Genomic DNA, 13,047 nt, shown 5'->3' on the forward strand with positions numbered 1-13,047 from the left:
ATATAGTACAACATAGCCTACCTGTAAACTGAGGAGAAACAGTAATAAAGACCTATCCAAGTAATGCTGGTTCATGGTCCAAGTGTGGGGGTGTTTAATTTGTTTAAGATGACTGCTCAATAAAAAGTAGGTTTAAATGATTTTAGCACACGAAAGACAAACACTAAAATCAGTCAAATTAAAAGGTTACCAGTAGATACACAAATAAAGGGACACATAGTCAAATCTAGTTTAAAAAAGCTATGTTTGCTGTCCTTTTGAATGGTAGAAACCTGAGAAAAAGTTCCAATCACAAGAACCCGGACTAACATCCTCCCAGCGGTGAAAAGTACTTAAGTAAAAATACTTTAAAGTACTGCTTAAGTAGTTTTTTGGAGTATCTTTACTTTACTATTTAGATTTTTGACAACTTTTACTTTTACTTCATTACATTCCTAAAGAAAGTAATGTACTTTTTACTCCATACATTTTCCATGACACCCAAAAGTACTTGTTACATTTTGAATGTTTAGCAGTACAGGAAAATGGCCTAATTCACACACGTATAAAGAGAACATCCCTGGTCATCCCTACTGTCCCTGATCTGACAGACTCACTAAACACATGCTTTGTTTGTAAATTATGTCTGAGTGTTAGAGCGTGCCCCTGGCTATCCGTAAATAAATAAATAAAAATAATAATGCTGTCTGGTTTTCTTAATATAAGGAATTTGAAATGATTTATATTTTTAATACTTAAGTAAATGTAATTGTAAAAAATATACTTATGATACTTAAGCATATTTAAAACCAAATACTTTCACTCAAGTAGTATTTTACTGGGTGACTTTCACTTTTACTTGAGTCATTTTCTATTGAAGTATCTTTACTTTTACTCTAGGATGTCAATTGGGTACTTTGTCCACCACTGCATCCTGCTTTGTCCTTTTTCCACCACTGCTTCCTGCTTTGTCCACCACTGCTTCCTGCATTGTCCTTTGTCCACCACTGCTTCCTGCTTTGTCCACCAGCGAAACAAGTGCTTATGTAAATAATGCAGACCGCTCCACCTGGTAGCGCTACGCGTCACACGACCAATAGATTTACGGATTATTTGAGAGACGGGGTCCAGTCAATTCAACCCAAAATTTGCTCCGAATTTGTTACCGAATTCGAAAATGTTCACACATTTAATACATATTGCGCTTGTGATTTCCTGTGAACTACAGGGATAAGAAAGTAAAAAAATAAATAAAATGCATATATAATAAATGACTAAATCCCTGTATGTCATGTCTGTTTATTGTGCAGTGCCAATTACTCTGTGATAACAGCACATACCTTGCTACTGTTTTGTGTGTTAGCGTCATCATCCCCCAAACAAAGACCTCATATCTGATAAACACAGTCCATGTCTTTCATTCAAAATAGTTTATTGCTATCATGCAGGAGTGCCATAAAAGTCGAGAGAACGCCACAGAAGATGCAAAATATTTGTTTTTCTCTGTACAAATATAGGTATTCATAAATAGAAGTTGAAAATGAGAAGTTGGGGTTTAAGTAGGGGTGGACAGAGATGATGCTGGAGCTGACTTCTGCCTCAAGCCCATTATAGACATTAATACAGTAGCTGACATGCATAAAAACAACTCAGTGCAGTATCCTGGCAACAGACAGACACTCACTGATAGACATCATCATCCAGATTACAGCTTCGTCGTGCAGAAGAGGTACAAACTACACTTTAAAAAGTACCAATAGGAAGTTCATGTTTTCAACTGATCAATGAAAGAATATGACATTTCTTTTTCATCCATACCACTGTTGGGGGGCGACGGGGTCGTTAGCAGCACTGCTTCGGTTATCAGATTCAGGAGCAGTCGAGCAGGTCAATTGTTCAGGAAGTTATTAGGAGAGTCCCTACTACCAGAATGCATTGTGACATCCGTTTCTAAACCATTTGTGCTTTCACAAAATCAATAATGGCAAGTGAGTTTCTAATGGTGACCCGCAGATACCATTACTGTGTGCTTGACTTTGGAGCTGTATAATGTGAATCTAGGTGATCAGGGCAGTCTACAGTACAAGCTAAAGTAGCAAACACCTCTCAAAAATGCTCTACACACAACTTGGGAGTCGTCGAATTACAAATGCTGCCTGAAACTCCCTGCTTGAAATGTTGTGGGTGACAATGTCAAATTGATCACCTGATTTTAGTTTGGAGTCCCCAGATAAAAACAGAAGGCAGTGCTACTCATTCTAAAGCTGCCTCTAACTTACAACAGAAAGTACATATATAGTTGTTGAGAAGAATAAAGGCCACTGGACCAGAGTGTTTGTTTTGGCACTTAAAAAGATTAGCATCTCCTCCAGCACTCCTAATGATTCATGTGATATCTCCTACAATTACAACATAGATTGATATGATTGGCAATATGCAAATGTAGAGGTTTACTTCAATAAACATACATTGATACGAAATTCATATAGTTCAAGTAGTCATTTTAATAACCTCCTCCTCTGTTAGGGAACTTAGATCAGGGCTACGATTGGGACAATTACACAAGGCAGTTACACAGGCTACCTGGCTTTGTATGTGCTGGGGTCTTCCAGGGGTTTAAATCAAGTGAGCACTTCCACTTCTAAAGGTGCAACATCCCAGGGAAATGTTTGCCTAGTGTGTGTCTTGCTGTGTCTGCAGCTGTACTGGAAGAGTTGTGATAACATTGACTGCTAGATTTCTTGTTAGCACAATTGACTCGGGAAGTTTTTGCGAGTATTGTTCAGCCCCCCCCCACTCCCCTCCCCTCACCATTGACCAACACTGACTGGCATGAAGTGCTCAATGTCCATCTGACACATAACAAGGAGGTGATCGGGGATTAACGACAAGAAACAGCTGAGTTATTAAGTGTTGTCTAAGCAGAATAGGGACAAGAACCAAGCACACACCTAAGAGAATTCAGAAAATATCAGTCAAACAAATGTGAAGACATGCAAACTGATACAGGTTGAAGTAAAACAGAAGACATCCACCCAGGAGACTTGTTTCCCTCTGAGCGACTGGCACACTTTCCTGCTAAATAAATAGTGCTTACATTCCACTATACAATACCACCCATTGCAAACATCATCGAATAGCTGGTTGCTCCCACCGTCCCTCAGAGAAAATACCTAGAAAACCCTAAAGGCAAAGATTTGCGCCATCGCTTGTGACCAGTGAACAACCCAAAACAAGTTTTCCAAAACAGAAATAATAATACGTGAAACACCTTTAATAGCTCTTTAAAAGTCTTCAGTAGCCCTTGACATTATTTCTTCTGTTTTTTGAAGATCTTGAAGGTGTGTTTCTTACGACTGGCGACGGAGTCTGTGTCTTCTCCCGTGGAGCCGCTGTCTTCTTCCAGAGGGCTCTTCTTGGAGGAGAGTTGAGGGATGCGGCTGCTGCCCTTGGCCCCTGCGACCCCAGGCTGGCCCCCCGTGGGGGAGGGGGTGTCGGCGTCAGTGGAGTTGAGGCTGAGGGAGCAGGAGGACTCTGACATGGACATACCGATGAGGCCAACGTCCATCTCTCCCAGGCTGGCTGACTTCTCGATGCTGTACACCTTCTTCATCAGGATGGGGCTCTCTGGGACTGGCTCGGTCTGGGCTCCTCCCTCATGGACACGATTCCCTCCATTAGGTGTGTGGGCATGCAGGGAGGGCTCGTCAGAGGCGGAGCGGACAGGGGGGCCATACAGGAAGGGAGTGGGTTTCACCAGGTGGCCCTTGGAGCTGTAGGCGGACAGACGATCACCAATTTGGGAGAGGGACAGGGAGGAGTCTGAGTCTGAGCGGTTCAGATCCCTGTGGAAGAACAGAAGAGAGTCGGTGGAGGAAGAGAGGGACAGTGAGGTACGGTCCAGAGACATTCTATCGCCTCTACCACCTAGGCACTTCAGGTAGCTCTGAAAGAACTGGACAGATATAAGCAATGGCAGTAGCTCCATTTTCCCCTCTGATAGGCTAGGTGGATGTTTTACCACCAGATGGAATGCTTACACCTTTATAATCCTTTCAGAACTATGGGGTACCTATGGGGTAGAGGCTAGGAATTGTTTCTGCACTGGGCCTGACTGAAAAGGGGATCCAAGCTAAAGCACTGCATGCTGGAGGTAATCTATCCAACGCCTGCAAAGCCAAGGACACTGTGGGCACTACTCGCCAACAGGACACTGTGGGCACTACTCGCCAACAGGACACTGTGGGCACTACTCGCCAACAGGACACTGTGGGCACTACTCGCCAACAGGACACTGTGGGCACTACTCGCCAACAGGACACTGTGGGCACTACTCGCCAACAGGACACTGTGGGCACTACTCGCCAACAGGACACTGTGGGCACTACTCGCCAACAGGACACTGTGGGCACTACTCGCCAACAGGACACTGTGGGCACTACTCGCCAACAGGACACTGTGGGCACTACTCGCCAACAGGACACTGTGGGCACTACTCGCCAACAGGACACTGTGGGCACTACTCGCCAACAGGACACTGTGGGCACTACTCGCCAACAGGACACTGTGGGCACTACTCGCCAACAGGACACTGTGGGCACTACTCGCCAACAGGACACTGTGGGCACTACTCGCCAACAGGACACTGTGGGCACTACTCAGAAACTGGAATTCCACTCCTGTTAGTAGTGCAGGCAGGGGGCAGGGTAGTTTGGGATACCAGGAAAGACACGGGTTGGGAGTGGATGTAAAAAACTAAAATATGAAAGAATAAAAAAAAAAAAGATTTTCAAAGAAAAGTATTAATGCACAGGTTGCAAAATGGGTAAGTTAGAGTCAGATGAAACTATCGTTAATGAAAATGAGAAAACACTGCAACCCAGATATAGAAAGAAAATGTTATATACTACAGGTGAAACGATGGGGAGAAAAACCAACACGCATGCGCTGCGTGTGGAGGGAAGAGAGCAGAGGGGTACCCGAAGCTGCTGCTGCGCTGGAAGTCTGGGATGGTGTCCATGGGCTGAAAATAACACGAGTGATAGACATGGGAGGAATGAGGAGCGGAGGCGTGGAAGGAGGAGGAGGAGGAGTGGAAGGAGTGGGGCTGACGGTAAGGAGGAGGTGGGGAGGAGCAGATGATCGAGGGGTGCGAGACAGCCGAGGACAGGGGAGGCAGGGGGAGAGCCTCAAACTGTTGGAAGGACTGGTTGTGTGACTGTTGGTGGGTGGCCCTAGACCTGGATGGGTAGGTGGTGCCGTCTCCCTGCTGCCCCACCAACAGGCAGGTTTCTACCAACCTCTGAGAGCCCATGGCCAGCTGGGAGTCCATGTGGCGCTGACGCAGGGACATCATACTGGGAGCTGCTGACAACACAGAACAACACCATTATCAACAACCAAAGTCTGATTAAACACAACACACAGGCTGAGGGGAAAAAGGAAGGTTGGAATTAGACTGGGAGGGCAGTAGCAGGAGACATGGGTGTTGGAGACATTTCAGTACTGAATTGGTGTTGTTGACCCCTGTTTTGAGCACTTCAGTGGCGTTTGGTTGTGAGAAAGGCAAGTGATGGCTGCTCAATTACCTGGGCCTTAGCTATACAATAGCATTAAACAAGAGAAAATGAGGGATGGCACTGTCTGGTGAGACGTTTGGCTGGTGTCTGGTGAGGATTTTTGCAGGGGGGGACAAAAGTTAAATATTTCATCATAACTAATCCTTCCTCCATCATTTGTAAAATCAGACAGTGTGTTGAGAGGGTCTAAGAGTTATCTGGGTGATGAGGAAGATGAGGATGAGAGAAAGTAGAGCAAGCCATTGGACAGCTTGAGACAGTACGGCCAGGAGTACGTGGACACAGCATTGACAGTTTTCCTTCTCCATGTACAGGCCCTGTCCTAAACCAGAGAGTTACAGCTATATGCATCTACATACCCTGTCCCAGGCCAGAGTGTTACAGCTATATCCATCTACAGTCCCTGTCCTAAACCAGAGAGTTACAGCTATATCCATCTACAGTCCCTGTCCTAAACCAGAGAGTTACAGCTATATCCATCTAAAGTCCCTGTCCTAAACCAGAGAGTTACAGCTATATCCATCTACAGTCCCTGTCCTAAACCAGAGAGTTACAGCTATATCCATCTACAGTCCCTGTCCTAAACCAGAGAGTTACAGCTATATGCATCTACATACCCTGTCCCAGGCCAGAGTGTTACAGCAATATCCATCTACAGTCCCTGTCCCAGGCCAGAGTGTTACAGCAATATCCATCTATAGTCCCTGTCCCAGGCCAGAGAGTTACAGCTATATCCATCTACAGGGTCTGTCCCAGGCCAGAGTTGCAGTTATATCCATCTACAGTCCCTGTCCCAGGCCAGAGTTACAGCTATATCCATCTACAGTCCCTGTCCCAGGCCAGAGTTACAGCTATATGCATCTGCAGTCCCTGTCCCAGGCCAGAGTTACAGCTATATGCATCTACATACCCTGTCCCAGGCCAGAGAGTTACAGCTATATCCACCTACAGTCCCTGTCCCAGGCCAGAGAGTTACAGCTATATCCATCTACATACCCTGTCCCAGGCTAGAGAGTTACAGCTATATCCATCTACAGTCCCTGTCCCAGGCCAGAGAGTTACAGCTATATCCATCTACAGTCCCTGTCCCAGGCCAGAGAGTTACAGCTATATCCATCTACAGTCCCTGTCCCAGGCCAGAGAGTTACAGCTATATCCATCTACAGACCCTGTCCCAGGCCAGAGAGTTACAGCTATATCCATCTGCAGTCCCTGTCCCAGGCCAGAGAGTTACAGCTATATCCATCTACAGTCCCTGGCCAGAGAGTTACAGCTATATCCATCTACAGTCCCTGTCCCAGGCCAGAGAGTTACAGCTATATCCATCTGCAGTCCCTGTCCCAGGCTAGAGAGTTACAGCTATATCCATCTACAGTCCCTGTCCCAGGCCAGAGAGTTACAGCGATATGCATCTACAGTCCCTGTCCCAGGCCAGAGAGTTACAGCTATATCCATCTACAGTCCCTGTCCCAGGCCAGAGAGTTACAGCTATATCCATCTACAGTCCCTGTCCCAGGCTAGAGAGTTAAAGCTATATCCATTTACAGTCCCTGTCCCAGGCCAGAGAGTTACAGCTATATCCATCTACAGTCCCTGTCCCAGGCCAGAGAGTTACAGCTATATCCATCTACAGTCCCTGTCCCAGGCCAGAGAGTTACAGCTATATGCATCTACAGTCCCTGTCCCAGGCCAGAGAGTTACAGCGATATCCATCTACAGTCCCTGTCCCAGGCCAGAGAGTTACAGCTATATCCATCTACAGTCCCTGTCCCAGGCCAGAGAGTTACAGCTATATCCATCTACAGTCCCTGGCCAGAGAGTTACAGCTATATGCATCTACAGTCCCTGTCCCAGGCCAGAGAGTTACAGCTATATCCATCTGCAGTCCCTGTCCCAGGCCAGAGAGTTACAGCTATATCCATCTACAGTCCCTGGCCAGAGAGTTACAGCTATATCCATCTACAGTCCCTGTCCCAGGCCAGAGAGTTACAGCTATATCCATCTGCAGTCCCTGTCCCAGGCTAGAGAGTTACAGCTATATCCATCTACAGTCCCTGTCCCAGGCCAGAGAGTTACAGCGATATGCATCTACAGTCCCTGTCCCAGGCCAGAGAGTTACAGCTATATCCATCTACAGTCCCTGTCCCAGGCCAGAGAGTTACAGCTATATCCATCTACAGTCCCTGTCCCAGGCTAGAGAGTTAAAGCTATATCCATTTACAGTCCCTGTCCCAGGCCAGAGAGTTACAGCTATATCCATCTACAGTCCCTGTCCCAGGCCAGAGAGTTACAGCTATATCCATCTACAGTCCCTGTCCCAGGCCAGAGAGTTACAGCTATATGCATCTACAGTCCCTGTCCCAGGCCAGAGAGTTACAGCGATATCCATCTACAGTCCCTGTCCCAGGCCAGAGAGTTACAGCTATATCCATCTACAGTCCCTGTCCCAGGCCAGAGAGTTACAGCTATATCCATCTACAGTCCCTGGCCAGAGAGTTACAGCTATATGCATCTACAGTCCCTGTCCCAGGCCAGAGAGTTACAGCTATATCCATCTACAGTCCCTGTCCCAGGCCAGAGAGTTACAGCTATATCCATCTACAGTCCCTGTCCCAGGCCAGAGAGTTACAGCTATATCCATCTACAGTCCCTGGCCAGAGAGTTACAGCTATATCCATCTGCAGTCCCTGTCCCAGGCGAGAGTGTTACAGCTATATGCATCTACAGTCCCTGTCCCAGGCCAGAGTTACAGCTATATGCATCTACAGGCCCTGTCCCAGGCCAGAGAGTTACAGCTATATCCACCTACAGTCCCTGTCCCAGGCCAGAGTGTTACAGCTATATCCATCTACAGTCCCTGTCCCAGGCCAGAGAGTTACAGCTATATCCATCTACAGTCCCTGTCCCAGGCTAGAGAGTTAAAGCTATATCCATTTACAGTCCCTGTCCCAGGCCAGAGAGTTACAGCTATATCCATCTACAGTCCCTGTCCCAGGCCAGAGAGTTACAGCTATATCCATCTACAGTCCCTGTCCCAGGCCAGAGAGTTACAGCTATATGCATCTACAGTCCCTGTCCCAGGCCAGAGAGTTACAGCGATATCCATCTACAGTCCCTGTCCCAGGCCAGAGAGTTACAGCTATATCCATCTACAGTCCCTGTCCCAGGCCAGAGAGTTACAGCTATATCCATCTACAGTCCCTGGCCAGAGAGTTACAGCTATATGCATCTACAGTCCCTGTCCCAGGCCAGAGAGTTACAGCTATATCCATCTACAGTCCCTGTCCCAGGCCAGAGAGTTACAGCTATATCCATCTACAGTCCCTGTCCCAGGCCAGAGAGTTACAGCTATATCCATCTACAGTCCCTGGCCAGAGAGTTACAGCTATATCCATCTGCAGTCCCTGTCCCAGGCCAGAGTGTTACAGCTATATGCATCTACAGTCCCTGTCCCAGGCCAGAGTTACAGCTATATGCATCTACAGGCCCTGTCCCAGGCCAGAGAGTTACAGCTATATCCACCTACAGTCCCTGTCCCAGGCCAGAGTGTTACAGCTATATCCATCTACAATCCCTGTCCCAGGCCAGAGAGTTACAGCTATATCCATCTACAGTCCCTGTCCCAGGCCAGAGAGTTACAGCTATATCCATCTACAGTCCCTGGCCAGAGAGTTACAGCTATATCCATCTGCAGTCCCTGTCCCAGGCCAGAGTGTTACAGCTATATCCATCTACAGTCCCTGGCCAGAGAGTTACAGCTATATCCATCTACAGTCCCTGTCCCAGGCCAGAGAGTTACAGCTATATCCATCTACAGTCCCCAGGCCAGAGAGTTACAGCTATAACCATCTACATACCCCTGCCCTAGGCCAGAGAGTTACAGTATGTGCTCTGTGAGGCTTTGACAGGGGTGTGTGACTTAAGGAGAAAGAGCGTTGAGGTCAGGACAAAGGGGGGTATAAGGAGCTAACAGAGTATTTCCTGAGGGACTGGCTGTCAGAACCCACGGACTACAGATCACTGGCTAGCCGGTCCTTGAGGCAGTTGGTGTCTGTGGGTGGACCAGAGACACGAACGGCAGCGCAGCCAAAAACCAAAGAGAAAGTGTTGGTGGGAGGAGAGAGAGGAAGTGAGGGAGGAGGGAACATGTAATTAATGTGGATTAGAAGACTTACTAGAGGACTGTAGTGACAGAGCTCTAGAGCTCATATTACCACTGCAGTTAGTATCAGCCCTTCTCTCTGGGTCAGCTATAATCATGACCCAGACAGTATCAGTCCTTCTCTCTGGGTCAGATATAATCATAAACCCAGACAGTTAGTATCAGTCCTTCTCTCTGGATCAGCTATAATCATAAACCCAGACAGTATCAGTCCTTCTCTCTGGGTCAGCTATAATCATAAACCCAGACAGTATCAGTCCTTCTCTCTGGGTCAGCTATAATCATAAACCCAGACAGTATCAGTCCTTCTCTCTGGGTCAGCTATAATCATAAACCCAGACAGACAGTATCAGTCCTTCTCTCTGGGTCTGCTATAATCATAACCCAAATACTGCCCAGTAGAGCTCATCAGAGCTGGAGACCAGTACACATTGATTGACTTTATATGTCAACATTATGTTGTGATAAATATAATACATTTAGGTTGCCAAAAGACTAGGAATAGACATAAGAACTAAAGTATGTTGTTCGCATCATAACTCCCTTTGAGATCGTAACTGGTAAATAAAAGCTGTAATTCTCAATACAAAAGAAGAAACCCTGAGTATGTAGTTCCTTAGTGGCTGAACAAAAAGTGATACAGAGCATTCAGACCCCTTGACTTTTTCCACATATTGTTACATTACAGCCTTATTGTAAAATGGTTAATAAATAAATAAAATCCTAATCTACACACAATACCCCATAATGACAAAGCAAAAACAGGTTTTTTCAAATTTTTTGGCAAATTTATAACCAAGCCATCAGGTCGAAGGAATTGTCCGTAGGATACCAAAAACATTCTGCAGCATTGTAGGTCCTCAAGAACACAGTGGCCTCCATCATTATTAAATGGAAGAAGTTTGAAACCACCAAGACTCTTGGATTTGCCAAAAGGCACTTAAAGGACTCTCAGACCATGAGAAACAAGATGCTCTGGTCTGATGAAACTAAGATTGAACTATTTGGCCTGAATGCCAAGTGTCACGTCTGGAGGAAACCTGGCACCATCCCTACGGTGATGCATGGTGGTGGCAGCATCATGATGTGGGGATGTTTTTCCGCGGCAGATACTGGGAGATTAGTCAGGATCGAGGGAAAGATGAACGGAGCAAAGTACAGAGAGATCCTTGATGAAAATTGGCTCCAGAGCACTCAGGAACTTCCAACAGGACAATGACACTAAGCACACAACCAAGACAACGCAGGAGTGGCTTCGGGACAAGTCTCTGAATGTCCTTGAGTGGCCCAACAAGAGTCAAGACTTGAACGCGATCGAACATCTCTGGAGAGACCTGAAAATAGCTGTGCAGCAACGCTCCCCATCCAACCTGACAGAGCTTGAGAGGATCTGGAGAGAAGAGTGGGAGAAACTCCCCAAATACAGGTGTGCCAAGAGTCATACCCAAGAAGAGTCGAGGCTGTAATCACTGCCAACGGTGGTTTACAGTAATGAGTAAAGGGTCTAAATATGTATGTAAATATCACATTTAAAATTTTTTTATACATTTGCCCAAAAATCTAAAAACCTATTTTTGCTTCGTCATTATTGGGCATTGTGTATAGATTAATGAGGTGGGGAAAAAACTGTTTAATCAATTTTAACTTAATAAAATGTGGAAAAAGGTCTGAATACTTTCTGAATGGAGTGTAAAATGTACCTCCAGGGGAATGACAATGGAAAGCAAGGCTATGTGAGAAAATAAAACAAACAGTCTTCCAGGCAGCACTACAAGGGCATTGTGCCTTCTTCTCTCCCAAATATAGGCCTAGACCAAAGCTAAAGCCTTATAAAGCTTACAGGAGTACTGGAGGACAACGGCCTTTCATATTGCTGACTATTACTTCATGTTCAGCACATTCCATTGGTCAGACTTGGAGACAACTGCTAAAAATAGATCAGCACAAAGATTTGGTGTCATGAAGCATGTATTTTTTCAGAGGTTCAATTTTCACAGCAATGGATATCAACATTGTGCACCTTGTTCTCATCTTACACTCCATCCCAGAAGTGAAATTCCCATATATCAAGGCAACACTAATTTCCAAAATGGAACAAAATAACCAACTGAAAACATGTATTAAAAAAACAGGTGAAATTACAATTCATATATTTTAGATTTGCAAGCACACAACACCCTCAAATCACAGACAAACACCCTGAATCCCTTCACCAACAAGGCTGCTCATTTTGTAAATTCATAGAATTGCTGATAAATCGTTAATGATAATACTTTGCGGCTGTATGCTAATTTTCATATGAGAGCTGATTTTTGGATTTCCCCAGGAGGCCCTTGGTGTATTTAGGGGGTATTTTGCTACCGAGTCCCACAGTGGAGCCGAGGGAGTCGGGCGAGCCCTTACATTGCAGAATTCCGGGCGATATGATGTCCTCGTCCATGTCGTCCATGTCATCAGACATAATGAAGTGCTGGGGCGTGGCCCGGCCGCCCATGATGCTGGGGTCAAGGTTCAGGGTGGAGGCCAGGGAGGTAAGCCCAGGGTTGTTGACGATGGTGAACCCCGTCAGAATCTCAATCTGCTGCCAGCGATGCAGCCTCTCCCTCAGCGCAGCAGTCACCTCACCCAGGGCTTGTCTGGACCGGAGGAGAGGGAGACGGGAAGGACAGAGGGATACAAGCACAGATCACAATGTGAACATAGATATATGAGATATTGGCTTAGACAAATCCCAATACAGCTTTAATTAAACTCACTTGGCTGTCAGAATTTGGTGATCCACATTATCCAGACAGGAGCTGTGTGCCACATGGAAGGTCCCAAATATGGTGTTCCTCTTCTTCTTGATCTTCTCTGCCTGCAGTCACACACACACACACACACACACACACACACACACACACACACACACACACACACGAGAAAACATTACTCTCCCGTTCTGTCACACTAAGGGTTCAGAGTTTCTCCGAGTCACATGGACAAGGAAATCTAATTGAACCTATTCATACGGTTGCCGTGTCTCTGGCTGATTAAATTACATGACAGGCTATTTTATATAGCAGTCAATTACTAATCGTCACCTTATTCAGTCTCATCTGAATGTCGTAAAATTCTTGGTTATCTTCACAAACTCTGGCTCTGGTTGAATCAGTAATACAAAAAAAATTGGCTTAATTATTAATTTACTAAATACCTCAATAATCACACAGAATTACATATAAACAGGATGGATCATACATCGATTACTAATCATGTCATAAAACAAAGAGTCCCTAGCGGACAAAACCGACATGCCGGCTGGTTACACAAAGAAAGGGGGTTGGG

General features: G+C 45.9%; 1 protein-coding gene and 1 long non-coding RNA gene across 3 annotated transcripts in view; both read right to left on the minus strand.

Annotated features, from left to right (window-relative positions):
* Positions 1 to 1,390: 1,390 nt before the first annotated feature.
* The window catches only part of LOC115206568 (stromal interaction molecule 1), a 72,480-nt gene continuing 60,823 nt past the window's right edge, over positions 1,391 to 13,047 (minus strand). Inside the window, exons 10-13 of one of the 2 annotated variants that reach the window (XM_029773696.1) lie at positions 12,477 to 12,577; positions 12,124 to 12,356; positions 5,280 to 5,346; positions 1,391 to 3,824 (exon numbers count right to left, since the gene is read on the minus strand). In XM_029773696.1, the coding sequence (XP_029629556.1) occupies positions 3,290 to 3,824; positions 5,280 to 5,346; positions 12,124 to 12,356; positions 12,477 to 12,577 (936 nt within the window). In that variant the 3' untranslated portion in view covers positions 1,391 to 3,289. The remainder of the gene's footprint in view (positions 3,825 to 5,279; positions 5,347 to 12,123; positions 12,357 to 12,476; positions 12,578 to 13,047) is intronic. The other variant, XM_029773697.1, reaches the window with a different exon arrangement.
* LOC115206569 (uncharacterized) lies at positions 7,561 to 9,124 on the minus strand. The gene is made up of 3 exons (XR_003880818.1): positions 9,081 to 9,124; positions 8,364 to 8,916; positions 7,561 to 8,199 (listed from the first exon to the last, which is right to left on the minus strand). It is a non-coding gene; the product is annotated as an uncharacterized LOC115206569 (long non-coding RNA).

Source organism: Salmo trutta, chromosome 13 (genome assembly GCF_901001165.1).
Source record: "Salmo trutta chromosome 13, fSalTru1.1, whole genome shotgun sequence".
NCBI lineage: Eukaryota > Metazoa > Chordata > Actinopteri > Salmoniformes > Salmonidae > Salmo > Salmo trutta.